The sequence below is a fragment of the Alligator mississippiensis genome, chromosome 1 (genome assembly GCF_030867095.1).
Source record: "Alligator mississippiensis isolate rAllMis1 chromosome 1, rAllMis1, whole genome shotgun sequence".
NCBI classification, from domain to species: domain Eukaryota; kingdom Metazoa; phylum Chordata; order Crocodylia; family Alligatoridae; genus Alligator; species Alligator mississippiensis.
The window spans coordinates 109,327,240-109,352,880 of NC_081824.1; the positions used below are offsets into that span (position 1 = coordinate 109,327,240).

At 44.1% G+C, this 25,641-nt stretch overlaps 1 protein-coding gene and 1 non-coding gene across 2 annotated transcripts; one reads left to right on the forward strand and one right to left on the reverse strand.

The window, feature by feature from the left end:
* The first annotated feature begins 10,459 nt into the window (after positions 1–10,459).
* Positions 10,460–24,176, forward strand: HEY2 (hes related family bHLH transcription factor with YRPW motif 2). The gene is made up of 5 exons (XM_006266650.4): positions 10,460–10,618; positions 12,743–12,821; positions 12,981–13,064; positions 16,119–16,200; positions 22,075–24,176. Exons 1-5 carry the CDS (start codon positions 10,536–10,538, stop codon positions 22,752–22,754), a joined length of 1,008 nt encoding a protein of 335 aa, XP_006266712.2. The 5' UTR covers positions 10,460–10,535; the 3' UTR covers positions 22,755–24,176.
* Positions 15,132–15,233, reverse strand: LOC132248019 (U6 spliceosomal RNA). Its single transcript, XR_009459376.1, has one exon. It is a non-coding gene; the product is annotated as a U6 spliceosomal RNA (small nuclear RNA).
* Positions 24,177–25,641: the final 1,465 nt, after the last annotated feature.

The following is a 25,641-nucleotide window of genomic DNA, read 5'->3' on the forward strand; positions in this document are numbered from 1 at the left end:
GTGTTTATACACATGCTCTGGAGGCACGGTGGGCACTTTAATTAGCACAGCTCCAAGAGCCGAACTAACTAAAAGCGCCTAGACCGTCGTGTATCAGCATCCCTGCACTGAAAAAAGGTGGTGGGGCACTTTGAACTAAAGCTTGTCAAACCAGTTTTAGTTTAAAGTGCTCTGCCACTATTTTTCAGCATGGGGACGCTGATATATGTGACGCTGGAGGCTGCTGGAGTGTGTTAATTTCCACGCTCCAGCAGACTTGATTAATAGAGTCTGCCCCTACATGCTGGAATTACAGCACGTCAAAGCAGGCTCCCTGCACATATATAGGAGCCCTGTGCTCTTTAGTTAATGTGCATTAAGACAGGCTAATGCACATTTTCCTAGTACCCCACAATGGGCTCCTATACATATGATGCACTGTAATTCCAGCATGGTAATTACCATGCTCCAGCAGACTCCAGCATCGCGTGTCTAGGTTTACCGTATTTCCAGTACCAAAAGAAGATGACAACTGTGCGGGGGGCAGGGTGGTGGGGAGGGGGCAAAGAGGGAGGAGAGGTATATGATTAAGGTGGGGGCAGTGATATGCCCGTGCCCTGCCTCTGCCCCTCACTCTGCCCCCCCAGCCCTGCTGGTGCCCCTCACTCCTGATCCACAGCCCCTTGCCCCCCCAGCCCTGCCAGTGCCCCTCACTCCCCAGCTCAGCCCCTGCCCCTCTAGGCATGCTGCCCACACAGCTCCCACATATGTGCACACACACGTGCACACACACATGCACTCACACACTGCACACACTCTGGGTCTCTTACCTGGGAGTTTGCCGGGGCCCGCTTGCAAAGCATGTGACCCCAGACAGCCAGTCACCTTGCCCACTGCTCCCAACCCCAAGCAGTCCCAAGCTGGTAGTGCCCAGGAAAGCAGAGGAAGAAAAACCCAGACATTTGCTCCCATTTTAAAAACCCACTGGTACACAAGGACAGGGAGCCAAAAAAGAGGACAGGTCTGGGAAAACCCAGACGTATGGTAACCCTAGTCAGCATCCCCATGCTGAAAAATAGTGGCGGGACACATTAAACTAAAGCTTGTTTGATGAGCTTTAGTTCAAAGTGCCCTGCCACCATTTTTCAGCACAGGAACACTGATGCACGTGACACTCCGGGTGCCTTTAATTAGCACGGCTCTCAGAGCAGGGCTCTCCCCCACCTCCTGGAGCAGGTCTATAAATGCCCAGAAGCACTGGATTTAATGCACTTTAACTAAAGCATGTTAATGCAGGTGTAGACGCACCCTAGGAAACCAGAAGGAGCACTTGACCAACACACATCAGGAAGCCAAACAGCACAGTGCAGCTCCCTACACCCTTTCTTCTTGACTCAGACAAACAGGTCAACTCCTACGGCTTGACTAGCAGGAAGTTGCTGTTGTGGAGACCCTGCACTTTGGGAAGGGCCTCAAATAACACCCTAGCCCCTCCACTAGTGAGTTGTGCTGACCTGTGTGGGCTGCCTTCTCTCCAGGAGGCAGGGCTGTCAAACTGACCAGAGCCCTGCTCTGTTCCTCGGTAGCAAACACAACCGGGGCTAGAGATGAATAGTAAGGTCGTCCAGCTGGTAATTCCCATTTTTAACAAGTTTCCGTGCATCTGGGAAAGCAAGAGCCTGTTTCTAACCCCTCTCCCCCTTCAAGTAGCCAGTAGATATTTTATGCTTATTCTTTGCATTGGGCTAGATGATAACCTCAGTGCTAAGGGGGTTTGAAATGAAAGGTGTGTCTGCACATGCTGATAAGATGCGTTAGCCATTTTTAAGTCACACTAAGGGTGCAGGTCTACATGTGTGTGCCCTTAACACACCTTAAAAATGGTGATTTTAGGCTATTCATACCTCAGTTTGATACCTACAAAAGCAAATAACTAAACACTCTGTATGTTGACTGACTTGGGACTAACTTTGGTCCCAAGTCGGTCCACACACACAGCGTTAATGTGCCTTAGCACATGCATGTGTAGACGCACTCCTAATTCACCTTAATGTGCATTAGGCAAATGCAGGTTAAGTTTAGGTGCCTGTAAGAGCACATGTAGACATGCCTTAAATCTGCAAAACTCAGCTATTTTAAACTCTGAGTAAAACCAATAACAAAAAAGAGTGGGCTGGGGGAAGGCTAGAATGAGGGGTTTCCTAAAGGAGGGCACGAACTGCAAGCAAGGTCCTGGGGGCTCCAGGACTCCCGCAGGCAGTAGCAGCATTGATGCCAAGCCTGGGAGACAGAAGGTGCTCATTCAGAGCTGGGCAATTCACCCTCAGAAAAGAAGGCTTATCGGCAGGGCAAGGGCTGCTTGGCCTGGTCCCCAGCTCTGAATAAATGCCTGGCCTTCTGGAGCCCCAGCCTGTGGAGCCCAGGTCAGTGGTGCAGCAAGGATTCAAAGCCTAGGAGCCGCTGGGAAGTGCCGGGGCAGGGATGTGAAAGCAGCCGCCTTCCCTCTGCTTCACATCGTCTCTGCCTCTCCTCTACCTTCAAGGAAGCTGCTTGAGGCTCTTGCGGAAGCGGGGCTGTGCTGGGGCCGAGGATTTCGGCGCCCCAAGGAGGCTGGGCAGGCGGCCGCGGCGGTGGCAGGGGGGAGCCCGCAGGGCCCTGGAGCTCGGCCAGAGTCGCGGGCAGCGCCTGCTACTGCCTCGCCCCCCGGCTGCCGCGCGGGGAAGGGGAAGGGAAGGGGAAGGAGCCCGGCCGCTTGTGCAGGCGGAGCCGGAGCAGGGTGGCCGCCAAGGGGGTGAAGCTGCAGCCTCGAGCCCTGCTGGGACACGGGGGTCGGCCGCAGCCTCTCCCGGCCCTTCCTCTCAAGGGGCCAGACGCGGACAGGAGCGGGGACGGGAGCTGGGTCGGACCCTCCTCCAAAGAAAGAATAATTATGATTGTTATTGTTGTTGCTATTATTATTAATTATTATTAATAATGATAACCGATCACAATAATAATACTTATTATTGTCGTCGTTGTTGTTATGACAGCAATAATAATAATGGCTACAATAGCGCCAATGATAGTACTAGTGATAATGATAGTGATAACAATAGTAATCATGAGAGCAATATCACCAGTAATAGTAATAGGAGTAATAATACTGTCGCAGTAACACCGAGCATAGTCATAATAACAGTAATAATGGGAGCAATAACACCCATCATAGTGATAATTACAAGAAGAATAGTCCCAATGAGAGCTATAATACCATAGTAGTAATGCGGCCATAACAGCAATAATGGTAATGATAATAGTATCCATGCAGCAATAACACTGGTCATAGTAAGAATAGAAGTAAGAAACAGCAATAACACCAAGCATAGTAATAATTACAGTAGTAATAGTAATAGCAGGGATCCTGGTTTTCTCTAATTTAAAAAAAAAATTCCCAATTTTCGGTTAAAAAAAGTAACCCCAAATACATATTTTTCCATTATTTAAATAAAATGCCACTAATATATAGCTACATATCTATATATATAGTGGTGTTTCATTTAAATCATGGGAAAATGTGGATTTGGGGTTACTTTTTTTTTAACCGAAAATTGGGGATTTTTTTTAAACGGAGAAAACCAGGATCCCTGATAATGAGACCAGTAACACCCATCATAACAATAATAGTAATAATAATAAATGCAGCAGTAACAGCAATCGTAGTAATAATAGTAATAATGAGAGCAATAATACCAATCCTAGTAATACTTGCAATAATAATAGTAATAATGAGAGCAATAACACCAAGAATGACAATAATAACACCAGTCATCATAATAATGATAATTAGAATGATAAGAATGATAATGAGGCCAATACCACCAATAACAATAAAAACGATGGCAGCAATAACAGCACTAATGACAGTAATGACAATAGTAATAGTCACAATGGTAGTACTATAACAAGAACAGGAATCGCAAGAAGATTTTCTTCCGAGAAGTGGTGGATGCAGCCGCAGCGTGGGTGCCGCGAGTGAGCTGCTGCTATTCTTTTTATTCTCGCTCTTCTTCTTGTTTGTTATCGTCTTAGTTGTTGTTTGTTTTCCCTTCGTCCCTATTCCCCAGGTTTCGCGCAACTTAATTTGACCTTTACTTTTTAAATCAATAATAATAATAATAATCATCATCATATTTTTAAAATAATAATAACAACAATAATCACCCTGCAGGACCCGCGGTCTGCCCGACCCCCGCCCGCGGGCCGGCTCTGGGGTGGTGCCGGCTCCCGGCTCGGCGCCGGACGCCGCCGCGGGGCACCCGGAGCATTCCGCCCCCCCTTCCCGGCCCGGACGTCGCATTTCCAGGGTTGCATCGGGTCGGTGCTGAGGCGCGCAGCCAGCCGCCGCCGCCCTCCGGGGAGGAGATGCGTGCTGCCCCCCCCGTCGGCTTTCCCCAGCGACGATGCAAAACTCTGCCGCCTGCCTTGCCAGAGAGGCGCTCCCGGGCCCGCAGGGTCCAAGCGTGGCCTCGGCCAGAGCCTGTGCCCGGGGCGGGTTGCCGGGCACACACTGCTGGTCCCACTGTCCCACCAGCTAACCGCCTGGGAAGTGTTACCCAGGGCACCACTAACTGGGTGTCCTGCCCTTCAAGGTAAAAGGCTGTCCCACTCCTGTTTTAATGGGAGTCAAATCAGGCCCGGATTAAAGCCCACCTCTGTTTTCAGCGGTGAAGCTGGCTGAATCCCAGCCCAGGGAGCCACACAGACAGCTTCAGCAGGTGCTAGGAAAGAGACGGGGAAGCTACCTGCCATCTCCCTCAAAAGCCCAGATCCTGCCCCCTCCTGCCCTCTGGCAAGGGTGCACCCCCTCCTCTCATGACCCCTGCACCTTAAACCAGTGACTTCCAACCAGGGGGCCTCTGGGGTGCCTTGAGATCTTTTCAGGGGTGCCACGGGCAATGGTAGCACTGTGAGGTGTGTGGACATGATCCACAAGGGGTCCCAAAATGAAGCGAGTAGGCAGTAAGTTTAAAGCTAGCAAAAAGAAGGGTTTGTTTTTTTTCGCACAGCCCTTCATTCAAGCGTGCAACTCATTGCCACCAGATATTGTGGGGGCTGACAGTTTAGCCAGATTTAAAAAGAGACTGGGCAAATTGGTTGCCTCAGCCTCTCCCTGCCCTCTCTGCTACATGCATCAGGGTGTTTTTAAGCCTTCCTCAGAGGCATGAATGACTCCCGCGACTGCAGGGGCACCATGGTGGCAAGTGGCGAGTGGAAACTGCCCACAACCACCGTCAGTGGTGTTGGCAGCAGCAAGAGGTAAGCAGGGACCACCTGCAGCTGCCACCGGCAGTGTCAGCAGCGGAGGGGAGGGGGGGGGATGTGGCAAGTGACTGGCACCAGGCAGCAAGCAGGGACCACCCACAGCTGCCGGCAGCCATGTCAACAACAAAGCAGCGTGGTGACCACCTGCAGAAGCCAGAGGCAGCTTTGGCGGCAGGCAATCTCAGGTGGGGGAGGCATGTGCCCCACTGTGCCTTCCCTACGTGTTGCCTATGCTCAGAGATGTTGGGTGCTGGCTACAGCCAGACCTGGGGACTTTGATTGGGGTGTGCCAATGCTTCTGCTGGGAATGAAGCTAAACGTTCCTGGCTGGAGGGTCTTGCCTCTCTGCTGAAGGTCAGAGAGATGGCCATATTTGGGGTCAGAAAGGAATTTACTCCCTGGTCAGATTGGTATAGACTGTGGGGAGTTTTGCCTTCCTCTGTAGCAGGGGGAACAGCTCTCTACCTGGGATCTCTTGAGGGTATATTGACAACATTTCATAGAAGCAGGACCCTGACTGCCCCATTCCCCTGCTTAACTTGTGGCAGGTGAGGGTGTTAGGTCTGTGTTATGTCAGGGTTAAGGGATTTCTTATGTGGAGTTTAGATTCTGGACTGCATGGGATGGGTTGGCTAGGGCTGACCCTGCCTCAAGCAGAGGGTTGTCCCAGATGACCTCTGGGGGTCCCTTCCAGCTCTGCTTCTCTATGACATGGGCTGCTCTGGTCCCCCTGCTTTACCTGTGGAAGGTTAGGGCATTAGGTCTTATGTTGTGTCAGGCTTTAGGGTAGTTTTACAAAGAGTTAATGGATGGTGTGGAAGGGTTTGACAAGGACTGGTCCTGCCTCGGACAGGGGGTTGGACTAGATGACCTCTGGAGGACCCTTCCAGTGATCCTGTGATCCTATTTGTTTGCAAATATCTAGTTGGTCAGATAAAAGATATCACCTCTTCCATAAGTTCTGATTCCTTCTGTGATCCTATGAAATTCTGAGAGAAAAGCGATGTTCCCTGAGCATGGGACTTAAAAGGCACAGCCTCTGAATCAGAACTGCCTTAGAGACCTTCAAGGCTGGAGGCTGCAAGGGAGAGAGGAAGAGTAGGGGGGAAAAATAAACCCCAGTTCACTCTCCCTTTCAGCATCTGCAGTCTGCTGTGTGTGACACAGGAGACTGGACTAGGGTCTGACACACTCAATGGTATCTCTTATGTCCAAGACAAACCCCAGGGTCCCCCACAGAAATCCAAGGTGTTAGAAATATGCTGTCCTGCTGCCACTGTTCTGAGCTCTCTGCCCCCAAAGAACAGCTATGGGATCTTTGTGCCACAAAAGGCATGAATGCAGAGGAGGGCCTTTTCAAGGGGAGTTTAAGGCTGGGGACTTCCCCCCTACCTTTAGCTCCTGTAGGGCAAAGAGGAGGAGACTATGTGGTCTCTCAGGATCACAGAAAAGGAGGGTTGGAAGGGACCTCAGGAGGTCATTGAGTCCAACCCCTGAGGCAGGATCAGTCCTTGTCAAACCCTTCCACACCATTCATTAATTCTTCATAAAACTACCTTCAAGCCTGACACAACATAAGAGCTAATGCCCTAACCTGACACAACACAAGACCTAACTCCTTAACCTGCCACAGGTAAAGCAGGGGAACCAGAACAGCCCATGTCATAGAAGTAGGGCTGGAAGGGATCTCCAGAGTCCAACCCCTGTTCAGAGCAGCATCAAGAGTGACATCAGCCCCGGCTGTAAAAATAGATGTAAAAAATGTCCAAAAACAAACAAAAAAGAGCCATAATCATGGGCAGTCCAAGATGTAAACGTGTTGTTTCTCTTACCAAAGAAGGGGGCCTGGCAGGGCATGTTAAATTTTCCCTCAAGATATCTACACCCTCACATCAGTACATACCCACCCGGGACCCAGTTTGCCCCCCTTATTTATTTTAAAAGAAATAAGGAAGGTTAATCATTGTTTTAAAAATAAAAAAAACCCAAGGATCTTTTCCTGGTTAACTCAGATGAGCACCTTCAGAAGCACACTAAAGCTGAATCTCTTCTTATGTGGGAAAGACCCAGGCAGCATGAGTAAGGGCTGCCCAAGCACAGGTCTGCACCTTCACACATGTGGGGAGGGCAGGGCACAGCGTTGCCAGGTCTTAAATATGAAATTATCATATGGTTGCTCAAAATGTTGTATTTGCTGAAAAATTGGCATATGCTGAAAAATATGCAAATGTGAATACAAATAAGTACACAAATAAGTCTTCTTATTTACTTCTTATTGCTCACTGCAATTCACTAGTGAAGACCTGGGCTGGCAAAGTTGAAATATTTCTTTATTTTGAAGCAAGCAGACATGGGGATGTGCTGAGAGCTGCTTGGCCTGGCAGGAGAAACGCCATGTATCTGGGCCCAAGAAGGCAGCTTTCCTTAAGCGTTCCCCGGCATAACTGTTCTTCTGGTGTAATTAAGTACCCACCGAGGTGCTGGAGCTTAAAGTCCACTTTATGGAAATGGGAGGCTCCTCTTTAGCTTGCTCCTGTGGCCATATGGCTGAGGGCAGGTGAAATTTGGGGGCATCCAAGCCCCAAGCCTCCCGGCTTGGGGCTGCACATAGGATGCCTGCCAAAGACGTTGGAAATATCTGAAGCCCCTGGAGGGAGTGGAGGATGTTTGCCGGTTGTAGTGCCACTTACGGTTCTGGACTGACTCATGGATTTAGATTTGATTTGGCTGATTTGGTTTGGAACATGAAAAATTTCTTTAAAAAAAAAACGGGGCTTCTTGGCCTCTTGTGGGTAAGTAGCTGCTGCACTGGTCTGTTGCCTAAACCAAGATGGATTTAAATGGCATTGTGTAATGGAGTGTGCACCCCTGTCCCATGCACTGTGGACAGGACAGCCTATGAGTCTTGTAATTAGCTTCCCAGTGGTCAGCTTCCAGTGGGAGGATCTTGGCTACATGTCTGCTTTATAGAAATGAGGGAATCCTCCTAGCTTGCTCCTATGGCCTTTGGTTGAGGGCAAGTGAGACATGCAAACCCCAAGCCTCTGGACTTGGCCCTGCACGTAGGAAGCTCACCAATGGATATCTGAAGTTCCAGGCTGAAAAGTCTGGGGTGAAGGATACTTGCTGGTTGCAGTACTACATATGGTATTTGAACAATTGAACTTTGCTCAGTCAAAAGGATTTGGAACTTATCTGGCTAATTGGACCTGGAATATGAAAAACTTTCCAAAAAAAAATTATATATATATATATATATAAATTGCCAGTTGCAGTGCCACATATGGTGCCTGAACAATTGAGTTTTGCTCAGCCAAAAGGATTCAGAACTGATTTGGCTAATTTGACCTGAAACAAGAAAAATTTTCCAAAAAAAAAAGAGCAGTGAGTTTTGCTCAATCCATATGATTTGGAACTGATTTGGCTAATTTGACCTGGAATATGATTTTTTTTTTTTTAACCCAAAAGATAGTTAAGACTCCCTGAGAGTGACCTGGACTTTGCATTTGCTGCATCAGTTAGCTACCTCGAAAAGTATTGGAATCAAAAGCCATGGCAGAGGTGATATTTTTTATTAGACCGACTAGAGATTGGCAAAAAATGTCTTCATTTGCATGCTTTCAGGCATCCTTCATCAGGCATAGGAGATTGCCAAAATTGTAAAAGTTCTCCTAGGTAGAAATGAAAACTCTGATGAAGGATACCTATGCCTGAAAGCTTGCAAATAAAGACTTTTTTTTTTTTTGGCAAATATCTAGTCGGTCTAATAAAAGATATCATGTTTGCCATGAGTTTTGATTCCTTTTGCCTCTAGACCAATACGACTACAACCTGGATACCTCCAAAATTATGGTACAGATAATTTGTCAGGTAAACAAATGTGTCAGCATTTTGTCAGGTAAAGAATATTTTTCTTGCAAAGAAAGCTTGCAAATAAAGAACTTTTTTTGTTGTTGCAAAAATCGAGTTGGTCTAATAAAAGACATCACCTCTGCCACAAGTCATGATTCCTGGGATATTCTGGAATCAGAATTCATGGTAGAGTTGATATCCTTTATTATCATTTAATTATTATTTATCATTTTATAATGTATTATGATTTGTTGATTATTTATTATTATGAATTTTTTATCATTTATTATCTTTTAATATGTTATTTTGCAAAAATCTAATAAAAGATATCACCTCTACCACAGTTCTGATTCCTGGTACATTTTTGAATCAGTACTCATGGTAGAAGTGATATCTTTTATTACTATTTTATTATTTATTATTTTATCAGTTATTATAGTTTATTATTATGCATACTTTATTGTTTATTATTATTTCATTATTTTATTGTGCAAAAATCGAGTTGCTCTAATAAAAGACATCACCTCTACCACAAGTTCTGGTTCCTGGAATCAGAAGTCATGGTAGAGGTGATATCTTTTACTGTCATGTTATTATACTTATCATGTATTTTATTATCTATTACTATGATGTGAGCTATTATTTTATTCATTATTATTATGTATTGCTATTTATTATTGTTGTTTTACTATTATTTATCAGTTATTATTGTTTATTATTATTTCATTATTTTATTATCCAAAAATCGAGTTGGTCTACTAAAAGTCGTCACCTCTGCCACAAGTTCCGATTCCTGGGACATTTTGGAATCAGAAGTCATGGTAGCGGTGATATCTTTTACTGTCAGGTTGTTATGCCTATCATTTATTTGACATCATAATCATCTATTATTAAGATGCCTGAGCTATTATTTTCTTCATTATGCTGATGTATTGCTATTTATTATGATTGCTTTGCTATTATTGATTATTATTCATTTAATTTTGGAACAAATCTAGTGGGTCCAAAAAAAGAAAGCCCTTTTGTGCCACGAGGTCTGATCCCTTTGGCCAGCCCGGCCGTACCCTGGATACCTGGCCCAGGCACTTGGGGCATGTGTGCTGCTCTGGCTGGTGCACGCTACAAGGGTTGAGATGCCGGTGGCAATATGACCCTGCTCAAGCCCGGCTGCAAGGGGAGACAGCGACTGCCTCGTGCCGGGGCCGGGGCCGGGGCCGGGACAGACGCGGCCGCGAGCTCGGGGCTTTCCCACGCTGCGGCGGCGCCTGCCGCTGGGGCGGGGCCGGGGCGGGGCGGGGCGGGCCGGGCGCTGGGGCAGCGCGCGGCGTGGGAAGGCGCCCAGAGCCCGCGGCCGAGCGGCAGCTGCGGAGGCTCCGCGCAGCGCCCCGCTCCCGGCCGCCGCCATGAAGCGCCCGTGCGAGGACACGACCTCCGACAGCGACATGGATGAGACCATCGACGTGGGTAGCGAGAACAACTACTCCGGGTGAGCGGGGCCGGCCGCCCTGGGGACCCGCAGCCGAGCCGGGCTGGAGCTGCCCGGCCAGCCGGGTGCTGCTGGCAGGCGGGGGTTGTCCTGGCTACAGGGTTGAAGCCCCCCCTCCTCCTTGCACGCCCGGCTCAGCTCCTGGGATACCTGAGAGCAGCTGTCAGCTCGTTTGGAGGGGGGTCTGTGTGTGTGTGTGGCATGTGTGTGCAGGGTTTGTGCAGGGTGTGCATGTGGGGCACGTGTGCATTTGGAGCCTGTGTACGTGTGGCAGGGTATGCAGGATGTGCATGTGGGGCATGTGTGCACGCAGCGGGGGTGGGGTGTGGGGCGCGCGTATCTGTGTGTGCTGCAGGAAGAAGGGCCGCATCCAGCAGAGCAAATAAGCCAGGAGGTGCTTTCATAGTCATGGAAGGGACCTCAGAGGTCATCTTGTCCAACCCCCTGCCTGAGGCAGGATCATCCCTAGCTAAACCCTCCCATACAACTATAATCTAACCACTACGTAAGACTGTCCATGCACCCTTTGCACTGGTGACATAAGGACAAACACTTCCAGGTGGGCTGACATGGGAAGGGGAAGGCTCAACTGGGCTCTTACCTAGTGCATTACAGTCAACTGAGCCAGGAGGCTAAGTCTAGTTGGGTTGCACTTGAGAGGCGCAGTGGTGTCGGGCTTGTAATCTAGTGATCTAAGGCAGCGTTTCTCAACTCATGGGTCGCGACCCAAAAGTGGGTGGCAAGAATGTATGAAAGGGTCATGAACAAACTTTAAAAATGGATTAACAAACTTAAAAAATGGGTTCTCTTTGAAAAGAGAAAAATGTGGGAAATTGTAACTTTTCCCTTGCAGGCTGGTAGAGGTCCAGCCTGCAAGGGGCTGCTTGGGGTCCCCTGTAACCTACACACCCATCCCCTGCCCCACACACTGGGGGAGTGGGGCCTGGGGATGGGGGGCAGCAGGTCGAGAGTGAGGGGCACTGGGTCAGGACTGGCCATCGATGTTTACAAATGGGTCCTGGTACAAAATATGTTAAGAACCACTGATCTAAGGGGGTTGCGAACTAGGGGCGGTCAAGGATAAGGATCTCTTTCAGAAGAATGTATTTTCCTCAAAGCTGAATGGATGGATTGGTGAAACGTTTATGTTCTCTATCCATCAGATGTGAACCCAGAGTATCTCCACTTTAAAATTTGACTAGTAATCTGTTGCTCAGGCAGGTCGGTTTTATAATTTAATTGAATTTTGAGTCTCTTAAAGTTTGACATCTGAGCAGTACCAGCAAGACTCCAAACTGAGCCCAGATCCTACAAATTTAAAAAAAAGCATCATGTGTAAAGCAGGCTATTAAAATGAGTGAGATTTATATTAATTTGCAATCATTTCAGCTAATCCTAACAGCGGATACATACTGACAAGTGGTCAGCCAGAACAGCCTGAAATAAATCAGCACCAATAGGAAACGGCTTTTGGAAAGTAAGATATGATCCCTGCAGCTGAGCAATCGCTGCAAGCACTCTCTTCATTTGTAAGCTGCGGATGAAGTTTCCCAGGGTTTTCTGAGACAGGGCTGAATTTGAAGGTTTGCAGAGACCTGTGTGTGCATTTGAAAGTTGGCAGGTATTGCCAATTCTAAGAAGGGTTATTAGCTTTGGGGTCTATTTCTAGTTATGTGATCTCTGGGTTACTACTGTGTTTGGCATCAACATTCGAACCTAGGCAGACAGAGACTGCAAAACTAAAGTCCCTTTACTCACAAGTGTTCAAGTGTCTGAACGGATTGTATTTTCTTTATCAAATTCCATTAGAATGCATATTTTCTATACACAAGCATGTATGTTGCGAAAGCCAGTTCAATCATGCTACTGCAGGGAAGTGTCTTTGGGAGGGATACTTTCACCAAAGTGCTCTGCCAGCTAATATAAAAGTGGGGGGGGGGGGTGCTGAAAAGTGAAACCTCTGAAAGAAGAAACGCTAACCTTGTAACACAAAAGCACATCTTCCAAACCCATTAAAGCAGAGCTGAAATAGCTGTGAATTTTTCAAATGAAATGACTGGCCACATCTAGGTGGGAGCAATGTCATGTAATGCGACACCTGACATACTTTTATTGTTTTCATAGGCAAAGTAGTAGTTCTTTGATTCGATCAAATTCCCCAACAACAACATCTCAGATCATGGCCAGAAAGAAAAGAAGAGGGGTATGTGTTTTGTTTTTTTTAATTTTATTATTATTATTTTAGGTCTTTTTTTTCTTTTTCTTTTTCTTTTTACATTCCTTCTCTACATAAAAAAATTCATGTGTTGATTTGGTCCATCATTTTTACACACTTTATTTTTGTTTTGTGTTTTGGGGATAGATTATAGAGAAAAGGCGCCGTGATCGTATAAATAACAGTTTATCTGAGTTGAGGCGGCTTGTGCCAACTGCTTTTGAAAAACAAGTAAGCGTGCTCTTTTTTTAATATACTGTATCTCATCTGGCAATGCTGGTTCTCTTGTAAAGCTTGTTAAAATCATATTGTATGTGTCCTGATCTGGCAAAAAGTACATTTCAGTAAAATGCTTTGTTGTGGCAAAACTATTAAAACCATAATCCATCATAAAGCCGAAAAGCATTTCCATTCTTTGGTTTGTTTTCCCCTTAAGGGTAACAGTGTTCATGTTGCCTCTGTTCTTTCGATGAATTCCAGTAGTGGTTTTGTTTAAAAATGTGCTTTACTCCATTTACTTTTTTTTTTTTTTTAAATGTCAATTACTCCTCTGTCTAAATCCCTTAAGGGGCGGGGAGGGGGACAACGGTTTCTTAGGGTGATCTCTTTTATTGGACCAACGATATAGTTGGACCAGCGGTAGACAAGCTTCCAAATGCAAGACATTCTTCCAACTTCCCCTTCTCTTTCTCTCTCAATAACTTTACAATTTAAAAAAAAGCATAATTGCAGGAATATTCCAATTAGGCCGGTTTTCTAATAAGTAAACAAATTGTCTAGATTACTCCATTTTTAGAGATCCATTTAGTAGCAGTACATTAGCTCATATTTTACAGGCCTGATCCTTTCCCTGATGAAGTCAATGGGATTTTCAAAGGCTTTTAATAGGCGAGTCTTCAGTGGAAAGATTCCCCTTCATTTTAATGGGCTTTGGGTCAAGCCTGCTCTTTGCTTGTGGATTCAATAGAGAAAGACAATCTGTTCTATAAAAATGCTTCTGTCATAATCAATAATTTCATCCAATATCACTGAATTTCCAAATATATTTAGTAAAACAAGAATGCCATTTCACATCACTATAAAAACCAAAACTGAGATGTGGCAAAGTAATGGCTGTTTTAAATCAGTGTGTTTTTAAATCAAAAGGAATGATTGACATTAAAACAAACAAAGATCTCTGTAACTTAAAAAAAATAGAAAGGTAATATAAGCTTGATTTTGGAAAGTGCTGAGTGCTTTCAGCTCCCAGTGGTTTCTATAGGTGGTTTAAATGTTCTGCAGCTCATCGTACAGGCCTTATCATGTTTCTGAACCGAGGAACAAGTAACAGGAAAGCAATTTTAAATAATTTGAGCAGAAAGCAAAATACCACTTGTGCCACCTGCAAATATGCTTTTAAGCATTTATAGGACGGTGTTATTTCATAGGCTTTGGCAACATAGCACAACCAAGGTATTTTCAGCTAGACAAAACAGGGGCAATAGACAACAGTTGTTTGTCCCATTTTATTGTTTACTTCTTAAAAACCACAAACATTATAAAACAAGTCCTACAAAGCCCTTGGAAATTACCCAGCAACATGCAGTTTTTAGCTATTAGTCACTCTCACTGAGACGGCTTGTACTGTGTCTATGGAAAAGATTAGGACTGAGAAAAGTACAGAGCGTAATTCCATATAAAATGTAAAATTCTAACCAAAAAAATCACAAGTACGCCAAATTTGGTACATTGAGATGTCAGGCATTTCAGTTTAGTAAAAAAAAAAAGCCAAAAAATCAATAGCAGAAAAAGTAGTGTGTGCAGGGATTTAAAAACGTTTGTGGTTTGCCAGGCTCCAAATAATTGGTTCTTAGTAATCTTTTTTGATGTGGAAGTTGCTGGAACAGCTGTATCTGTAAAATGATAGAATTCTTAGTTTAACAAAATCAAAAGCTCCGTTCTCAGCAAATTCTGTTGTAGCAACTTGAAGATCATGAAATTTAGCTGCAGAGAAATATATCATTCTAATCTCATTTCTACTGGTGCGCCCTTAGAAAAGTCAGCTGGTCTTCAAGCCTATTATAGTCAGTGAGTTTACATGGATGTAACTTAGAGCAGCCTTTGGCTCACTGGGCCAAATCCTCACGTGGTATAAGTTATTATACCTTTATTGTAACTGTACTGATCTATGCCGGCTGATGATTTAGCCCAACTTGATAGTACTTAAAAATCAAGGTCAGAGGAATACCAAAATAACTGCTTTGTAATGAAATCCTGATTGACATTAGAATATTTATAAATTAATATATAAACAGTTTTTTTTATATGGAACACTTAACAAATTTGCGTGTCATTCTCGTGCAGGGGCTATGTTAATCTGTATCATTCCAATTTTAGTATATGAGCTGCCAAAGTGAGCACAATCTATAAACAGTTAAATACCTTAGTCATTTAAGATGTGACATTTATATTTTTGTAACATTTACAAGGCTATAAACCAACCTTGACAATGCTTTAGCTTCTCGCTGACAGCAACATCGTGCTTTCTCTATTCACAATGATTGTCTCCTGGTCCTGCAAACCAGCCTTCTTACAAGGTCAAAATAATTGTGGGACATGTGCATGTATATACAGAAGTGACGGTCTGTCACCATTGGATGAGAAGGGAATGTTCATCAGCCAAATGAAGCATGAAAAATGCATTGGGCCATTTTTTAAATTTCTGAACATTCCTCAAATTAAAGACGGTATGTGTTCACAGCGACACCTACTGGTAAAAGCAGAAAACAGTGCTGCGACGGATCATCCAGCATTAATAGCAGACTCTTTGCTATTAGCTATTTTCCATTCTTTTGGGAGGAAAAATCTCTGAAAATCAGCCTCCTTAGTCCATAGCACTGAGATGCAGTATCTGCACTGACCTCAGTCCAGAATTGCATTGGATTGTCAAGCCAGTCATCTAGCTGACCATACATGGAGGTGATTGGAATTTTGAGCTGGACCTTTCTATTGTCTGTTCATCTTCAATGATAATCCCTTCATTTAAATAAAGGGACTATGGTCCCTGATATTATGCTAATCCTATCTGCTATTACTATTTATTTTCTACTATGTTAGACGCATCTGAATTGCTAGACAGGATACAGAATTTGTCTTTAGTCTGGGATGCAGATGCTCAGGGAAAGAATTAAGCTGAGAATGTCTTAATGATGGGGGAAATTGAAACCATAAGGTTGAACTCAGTGGAAAGTATTAAAGCTTACAGCACTTGTAAGCCTTTATTTATCTGAGCCTCTTATCTCAAAGGGATCTGCAAAATTAGAAAAAGCGGAAATACTGCAAATGACAGTGGATCATTTGAAGATGCTCCAGGCAACAGGAGGGAAAGGTAAGGAGCTGACTGTCTGTCTTTTAATATTTGGGGAAATCTTTGCAAACAGTCGTTTGACGAGCTGTGATAGGCAGCTCCAGATTAAAGGAGTGGAAATCAATGCTAATGGCAGGATTGAACTCGTGGGAAAGAACTACTGGGACAAAAGAAGCACTTGACCCTGGGCTTGTGTTTGCTTTCATAACACTGTGGGAGTAAAGGCTTCATTCACAGGCAGCCCAGTCAGAGATTTGTTTGGGGTTTCCAAAGAGCACTGAAATGTGCACAGGGAGACAAAACAAATACACAAACATCCAAACATAAACAGGAGGTTTGTGGCAACAATTGTGTCGCACAAAACCAATGTTAAAACTCATTATACAGCAGCTTATACCAAAGGAAGTGGAACCAGAGAAACTTTCATTATTGTTTATATATTTTCTTTGTTCTGGAACAGACTATTTGAAATGCAAGGTTAGGCTGTCTCATTCACCAGACCAAAATCTAATCTTGCATACCTACACCACTGGGGATCAGATGATAGATACTGGTAGAAGGCTAGCCATGCATATCTGCACTCACATTTTTATGCAAGCAGTTGTGCTTATGTCAGGGTGTTGGGCTGTTCCTCCTCAGCCGGTACTGCAAGGACACAAGGGCTGGACTAAATGACCTAGTGGGGGGTCGTTCCCAGCTGTAGCGAGTCCAAGCTACCAGCATACCTCACTTGTGTGAGCTGACATTTGCAAGGCTGACAGCCAAATGACTTCAATCGCCCATGAGGTGTGGGTGGTTTGGTAGAGCCATGACTTATGCAGTGCACTGTTGGTCCAGAAGTTGTTAGATTATTTTTTTTCTTGAAGTCAGACTGTTACAGACTTACCCTGGTGCTCTGAACATTGGATACTTCTTCAGTTCAAGCTGTTGTCTTGCAAGCTGCTTGATTTTTTTTTTTTCACTAGGCCCCCATTTTATAAATGTTAACAAATGCAAGCAGGAGAAAAAGTCTTTAAGGTTTGTACCCTTCTGTTGTCTAAATCATGGGAGGTGATTGATTTCTTCTCCCCCTCCCCCTCAAAAGTGCCTTGTTAGTAGGAAATATTTGCTTGAAATTCACTTAGGAGTTAATAAACCTTTTTTTAGTCATAGGAGATTTAACAAAAAATTCAACCCCAAACTATTGCAGTTTGTACTTTAATAATAACAGACCCATCTTTTGTTTGACCAACAAATATTCAGACAGCCTGATCAATTGAATCTCAAAATATTGAGATCTTATAGCAGATATAAGGTATAAGTAAGCAAATAATAAGCAGGTATAAGTAAGCAAATTCTGTGCTGTATGCGTGGTGCACTGGGCAGCAGCTGCAGCTGGGCTGCTGGCAGTGGCAGCAGCAGCCAGGCTAGCAGCGTGGCAACTGCTATTTTTGTGTCTCCCTCCTAAATTGGTGTCTGTGGCTGGTGCCCTTAGCTACACTACTGGTTTATAATACTACATATGTGAAAACGATATATTTAAAAGACCTTTTATCTCGGTGACACAGTTAAGTACAGAAAAGTTAGGAAGCGACAGAATTTACTTGTCTTTGCAACTTTAATTCCTCCCCCTGATGCATGTGCTTTAGGACATAACTGCACAATTACATGCTGTTTTTCCACATGTAGGACCTTCCTGAGTCAGAACACAGAATCTAAGGTACTTGAAAATCTAGTAGTTCCTCATTATTTCTCTTTAATCATTTTTGTATGTGCCCCTTGCCATAGTTATCACATGCCTACTGAAGTACATGCGTAATATAGAATTTTTCATTTTCTAAACCAGGGCTTGGAAAAATGCAGCCTGTGGGGCAAATCCAGCCTGCAGAGTTTGTAGATCTGGCCCACAGAGCCAGAAGACTTTGCCTCTGCTAGTGTCCATGCTGGGGCTGAGCGGTGAGGACCTGCGCTGTGGCCCAGCAGCTAGAATCTGAGTTTACATTGCCACTGCTTCCCCCTGCCTCCTGCTCCCTGGGTTCAGTATGGGCACAGCTTCCAGCCAGTGGGGAACTGAGCCAGGGCTGGGCAGCTTTCAGCTATGCCCTTGCTGCACCCAGGAGTGGGGGCAGGGGAGAAGTGGCAACAGAGTGGCTACAGCCTCTAGGTGCTAACCCCAGCACAGTTTCCCACTGGCCCAGGCACAGGCAAACCCCTCTCCCCCTTGTAGCTGCCTCGCTGCTGAAACCACTCAGCTGGTGCTCATCCCTATGCTATTGACTGCTTCACAAATGCTGCTGGCACGATCTATCTGTACATCTCCCACAGAAGATAGCATTCTCCCCATTTTTTTCAGATTGGAAAATGAAGGGACGTACCTAAGGCCACACAGCAAGAACTAGCAGTCAGCATCTCCTGACTTCAAAACCTGTGCTCATACTTCCAGACCATACAAACTTGTCCCTGGAGGAGTCAGCTCATAACTACAGTTATGAGCACTCTGCACTTTTTGCAAATCTGGCTCCCACTGCCTCAAGCTTGGCCACTTGGAAAACTGCACCTACCCTGGTTTCAATACAGTTTATTCATTATTGTATAGAAAGATTCCAATACAAGCAAGGACAGATCTTGGTTTTCCTGTGTAACATCCCTTCTCTTTTTGCATTGCCTTGCCCTTATTATGCTTACACCTTTTAACTTCTAGAGTAAATGAAGTAAGAAGCCCACCACAGTCCCATTTACTATGTAATCCAGACTTCTTCTAGGAGCACCATCCATTCTTCTCACAGAATGAGGCAGGGGTCCTATGGAGAAAAACAATATGTGATCATCTAATTAAAATCAGTGTGCACAATATGCATTAAGCAAAGTAAGACATTATGCACATGTATATAGAATATGCACAAAGAAGCTGAATTAAGTTTGCAAAGCATCATTAATTCTGGTGTTAATTAATTTTGAGTGCTTGAGTTTGCAGCCTAAATAACTAGGTTTAAAATGTGGATTTCTTAGCATTTTTTAAACAGTAAAAATAATTGTTATGTACAACTGGAAGAATAATGTGGGAGCTGTTAATTTCAGTGGTTGAACCCTGGTACCTCAATCTCTGTAGCAAAATAGGCCATCATTTGAGTTATGGTGCTAACAGCGTTACCTAGCAGCAGCAGAAACCTGTTCTACAGGGGAGAAAATGGGTCACAAGCTATGTGTTGGGTCTGAGGAATGGTTAGTGAGAGCCTGGATAAATCTCCTCCTCTTTCCTCCCATGAAATGGCCACTTCTGCTCCATGTAGTGGTCCCAAAGTCAGGGCGGGATATGGAACAATTGGCCCTGTGCTTAATTCATGACTGGAGACATTTGGAGAAGCCCAGCCTGCTGGCACTGTCTCACTTCCCTTCCTCATCTCTCTCCAGCTGTTCTGAGAGCCAGCCTACCTTCATCTTGAGCCTCTGCTGCAGTGTGAGCAGCTTTGCCGCTGGCACTGCCTTGGGAGTAGGATTGGCAGAGTCTTAGATAAGAACCCCCCAGGTTCAAGTATTATTTTGGCCCAGTGCCAGCATTTGTGCTATCAGGCCAGGCAAGATAAGGAAAATGGCAAATGTTTAACATGGTATAATTCACCTGAAATGTAGTGTAATTGAGCATATGTCTTTGCTGCAGAATTAACCAAGGTGGTTGGCACCTATCTCTGAACTCCTGAGCTAGCCTATTACCGTTCTGTAAAGCTTCCACTTACAGGTGCTGCACTCCCATCTGTATTGCTAGCATTGCTGAGTGCACATCGCCTGCTTCAGCCAGCAAAGCTAGCTACTCTTGTTCTTTTTGAGTGAAACACGAGACGAATAATAGGCAGGGAAGGCATTAAAAGGCTATCAGCACTAAAGTGAGTTACTTATGTTGTAGCTAGCACACAAACTAAGTGTCCGGCAAAGCTGGCCAAAAGCTGGAATTTCCATTCCATGGACATTTTTTAAATTTGTGGGGGAGGAGGGTGTGTTTAAAACCCCTTTCCATTTCAGAATTAAACTAAATATTTCCACATTCCCTACAGAAGGGGAATTTTAAAAAAAGTTTGAAACATTTTATTCCAACTTTTTTCTGAATAAAATTGAGTTTGGGAGTCCCAGTTCTAAGGCTGTCTTCTCCTCGATGGCTTCCAGAGCTTTGGGGCTCTTAGTTCTTCATCAGCCCATCAGACTGACAGGGACCCAGAAATCTAGAAGCTCTGGGAAAGACGGGAACCTGAGACCTTGGGAACCAAGGGTACCTAGGCTTCCTGCTGTGGCACCAGTAACCTAGACCCGAAGAACCCCAGTTACAACTAGATTTCCCAGTATCCCGGCTCTGGGACACAGAAGAGGAAGCACTGAATATTCTAATTTGAGTCTGCTGGGGAGCTGGAGCTGAGTCCTGTTCCCAGGCTCTAGGCTCTGTTAGAGCCTGGAAGTCCTGGGGACCTCTGGTACTCTGGCCGTCCTCATGATGAGCTGGTGGGAAACGAGGAAGAAATCCTGCCAGTTCTCTACAGATTTGTGTTTGTTTCATCAGAAAATTCCTGACCAGGTCTGGTTGCCAGCCCTAATGTAAACTTCTGTTGGGTTTTAGCTTACAGCACTCTAAACCAACTAGCCCAAACTGAGAGCAACAACACGTTGTTCAGGTGGGAGGGTGTTGTGTGGATGGGAGGGAGATTAAAGTCAACATCAGAATAAGACCTCCAGTTAATTATTTTGAAGCGAGTTTATGTCAGAGATGCATCCTTATACTAAGGGTTGCCTCCCTGATGAATTTCAGAAGCCTGCTGCAAACAATGAAGGTGTCAGAGCTTCTCAGAAAAGGTTTAAAGAATCTTTTAAAACAGAAAGTATTGGGCAACTTGACTGTAAGATGATACGCAGATGCATGCACTTAAATACTCTGACTGAACTGAAACACATAGTGAAAAACTACCACACTTTGAACTGGAAGTGGGATACCATGTACATGGCATTATTCACCCTTGATGGCTACTTTCAGTATGAAAAGCCTCAGCTTAGAAGTTGGATTTTATTATAAAACCTTTCGGACAGAAAATATTTTTCCTCTGTGTTTTAGAAAGTGTCTTTCCTGTTTGGGGAACTTAATGAGATATACCATTTTAAAAACATCTTTGCCCCAAATGTGCGAGCAATTCATATACCACTTGCTGAAGTGCTTCATGGGATATATAGCCATAGTTTCTGCACCACTTGTCCAGATTTAGTGACGGTATTACGTAAAGCATGTTGTTTTTCATAGAAACTGTGTATCATGCAGAAGTAATGACAAGATGTTTTAAGTTTGCTACTAAATAACACAGCATGTCACAAAGCCTTTATGAATTTACTAAACAGATGATATTCCAGCAGTCTCCAGATCTTAGGAACTATGTTATTAACGGCAATATAGGGGAAAGGGCAGGACACAACATAAAAGCCCTTTAATCTTCAACTCATTTGTGTGCGTGTACGTGTGTGTGCACATGCACACAGTGATACATGCACTTAATGTGTGCACGTGTGTGCGTGTCTGCATGTGCGTATACACACACACACACACACACACACACACACACACACACACTATTCTGGAAAAGCACACCATGGAATTTGCCTCTCCCGCAGTGCAAGATGAGAAGTACCATATAGCTTTTTGGAGAACCTCAAATGCTGATGGTCTCAATTTTTCTTCGTTGTAATATTTGGTTGCAAGAACAACTGTAGCGTATTGGATTACCACAGATAGTCACACAAGTAATTTTACAAAGCAAACTTTCCTCCCTGAAATTCTCAACCCACAAATAGATGATACAAGTACTTAGTCAGGATTTTGCTGATTGCTAGCTAAGATGGGTTAAGAAATCATCTCATACTCAATGTATCTTTTTAACTTCCTTTTAGGTTATTTTGATGCTCATGCTCTAGCCATGGATTTCATGAGCATTGGATTCCGAGAATGTTTAACAGAAGTGGCAAGATACCTGAGCTCTGTGGAAGGTCTGGACACCTCTGATCCGCTACGCGTTAGGCTCGTCTCTCATCTCAGCACTTGTGCCTCTCAGAGGGAAGCTGCTGCAATGACCTCATCCATGGCCCATCACCATCATCCCTTGCATCCTCACCACTGGACAGCTGCATTTCATCACCTCCCAACCGCTCTGTTTCATCAGAATGGACTTCACTCCGACGCTGCTCCTTGTAGACTCTCCACCGCCACGGAAATGCCTCCACATGGTTCTGCGCTTCTCACAGCCACGTTTGCCCACGCTGACTCCGCACTCCGAATGCCCTCTGCTGGCAGTGTTGCTCCTTGTGTCCCACCACTTTCTACCTCTCTTCTCTCGCTCTCAGCCACAGTACATGCTGCTGCTGCTGCAGCTACTGCAGCTGCTCAGAGTTTCCCTCTCTCCTTCACTGGAGCATTCCCAATGCTTCCACCTAGTGCAGCAGCAGCAGTGGCAGCTGCAACAGCAATTAGTCCACCATTATCTGTGTCAACAGCTTCCAGTCCTCAGCAAGCAGGCAATGGTGGAAACAGTAAACCCTACCGGCCGTGGGGCACCGAAGTGGGAGCTTTTTAGATTTGCCCCACTCCACAAACCTCCTTTGGACTGTATGCAGTAGTAAGTCAATGTCCTTGTTCAGCCAGGTTAAAGATCTGTATAGCCTTATAGATGCCTGAAAGCCAAGCAAGGAACAGCAAAGCTATTCTAGTCACAGACTTCAAAGAGGACATGTGGTTGTATTGGGTAGATTTGCCTTTGTTTTGCTTATGGCACCTTGATGAGCAGCAGTGGCTTTTGGAAACCCCACAGTAAAAGTGTACTGGGAAATGTGTAGACTTTAGAACTAATAATACTCCAGATAATCATTGTCATTTGGCAGGGAGGAGAGGGATTGTACCCATAACACTCTCATAAGGCTGGACAAAATGTTCAAGTTCAACTAAGTGCCTCACCTTTCAAAACATAAGTGTGTGTGTGTGTGTGTGTAGGTGTGCATGTATGTGATCTTGTAAAGCTGATAACATTGCTAAAGGATGAAAAAAGATTGGGGAGCTGGGCAGGAAAACCATAGATTTAAATTACAGACATTTGATACAATTCCAGGAAAGACTATATCTCTAAACCAACCGGTTTATTTAGCCAAAAGGATTGCCGAGAAAATATGTTCAGCTTGACAGTTTTATCTTACCTAGTTTACCTTCTCTGTACAGACTTGCCAAATGGTGACATCTAGCATAGCATTGGTAAAAGCAATTATCTTATCAGTGCTTGGATTAACAAACATTTCAGCATTGCCTGGGGGCCTTGAGGCACTTTTTCATGGCTTAAAATATGGTGCTTGCTTGTATCTCTACAAACAATGAACATAGTGCACATAGAAGTAATTGCCTACTAAAAGCGTGCACACATCAATGTGGTTGATTCATGCCAATACAAGAGACTCAATGTTGTTAAGAGTTAATTTTAACATATTTAGTTGCATTTGGACATTTACTTTTAGCTGATTCTGTACAAGATTCCTCTTCCTCTACTATCAACTTCTGGGGATAACTATCGCTCTGGGTATGAATGAAGTTACTGTGGGGGTGATTTTTAAATTGGCTTTTTACATGCCAACATTGTAATGTGGGTTTGATTCCAAACCAAAATGAATGTACTAAAGGGGATGTCAATACCCAGACAACTAGTGCTGCATAAAAGGTTTTGCTTTCATTTTTTATTACGATGACTTAAAGTAACCTAAGTATTTTAATACATCAACTCAAGAACTAGAGATTTTATGTAAAAATAAAACACAGCATGTATTATTATGCACTTGATTTCTCTGCTGTGTGGAGAAAGCAATAAACATTGCAAATGTTAAACATTATGCAAAATATACTTTAAAATATTTGTTTTAAAAATACTGTACCTAGTTGGTCTTTTGTGCATTACTTTGTTAACCTTTTTCTATGCAAAAGTCTTTACATATCACTAATTAAACGAAGTCCTTTTTGACTGCGTTTTATGGATGATTTGTTTCAGTTTCTGTGTGCTTCTCTTAAACCTAATTGGATTTGAAGTTACAAGTGTCTACCTCTGCTAATGAGAGTCTGTAAGCTACTGCTTTTTCTTTTGACCTGGGCTCATTCAGAAAGTACATCCGTTATGCAGTGTGCTTGAGATGGGAGGGATCAAAACACTGCCAATGAAACAGTATTGTTTTTAAACTCATAAACTGGTTCACAGTATAACTGACAGCAAGCTTGGCAATACAAACCAGTCCCTTCACCCCAGCTACAATAAGAAATAGCTGTGGGTTCCAGACTCATCTTTCACTAAAAACACTTACTAAGCACTTGGGACTGTCTGGAATGCGTGTGCCAGATACTAAACCCCTGAAATCCTCAAACATGTTTATGTGGAAGAGGGTAATATTTTATCACCAGTTCTGCTCGTCTATTTTACAGATCCTTCACTGATTAATAGCATAGATTCTTGCCTTGAATTTGCCACGCTTTGAGTTTAATTCTCAAACCATCTTGAGGCTTGACATGGGAAATGAAGCAATATTATTTTGCCCATTTTATAGGGGGAGGCACAGGCACAGAGGTGCCCTTGTACGTTCAAGGGCACGCAAGTGTAAATCCATGTCAGAGGCTAATGTATAATTCCAGGGCCCGGATCTCCAGTGCCTAGTCCTTGCTCCGAACAGTAAAAAAAATAATGTCAACCTTAATTTGAATAGACTGGCCTACTGTGCCAGCGCAGGCTGACCTCTGTTTGCTTGAACAGTAGAATGGTAAAGAATGGACAGGGGATGGTTTATGTTCTCGGGGGTTTTGTTGTTTGAGGAGGGATTTTTTTTTTCTCTTTTGGAATACAAGTACCATTCTATTGCATGGGGATGTTTAACAATATCCAGTTCCAGTACCTTAGCTTTTCTGCCAAGCTGTCTCAGGAATAAGAATTTAATTGGCAAGTCGTAAGCTGATGAAAAGGCACACTTTATTTGCACAAAAGAGAACAGATACAGCCAGTCTTGGCTCTTTTGTATTAGCTATAAGCATTACCTGTAAGACCATGGTACGTTATGAAGTGTTCCACAGGCAGCCGTTGTCTGTGTTTCCCCTCGGGCTTCATTTTGGCCCAGTTATATGTGTGCACACCCAATCATAGAAGACAGCTCATAATTCTGAATCCCAAATGCTTCCTTTTCATCCCTTGCAGAAATTTAGTTTTAAAATATATCATAATTCTAAATACCTTAAAGCCTAATGAGCAGAAGTAGAATACTGATTTTTAACTTCAAAAAAAAGTTTTGGGTTGCTGGGTATTTTTGCGTGCATCTGTGAGTTCAAGTATATCAATTTCAGTGCCCAGATAAAGGATCAAATTGATAACCTGTGAAGGCCAACGTCTTTTTGTCTTCCTTTAATCAACTCAACTAAAAAGTTATAAGCAGTGGTAGTGCACACTTCTG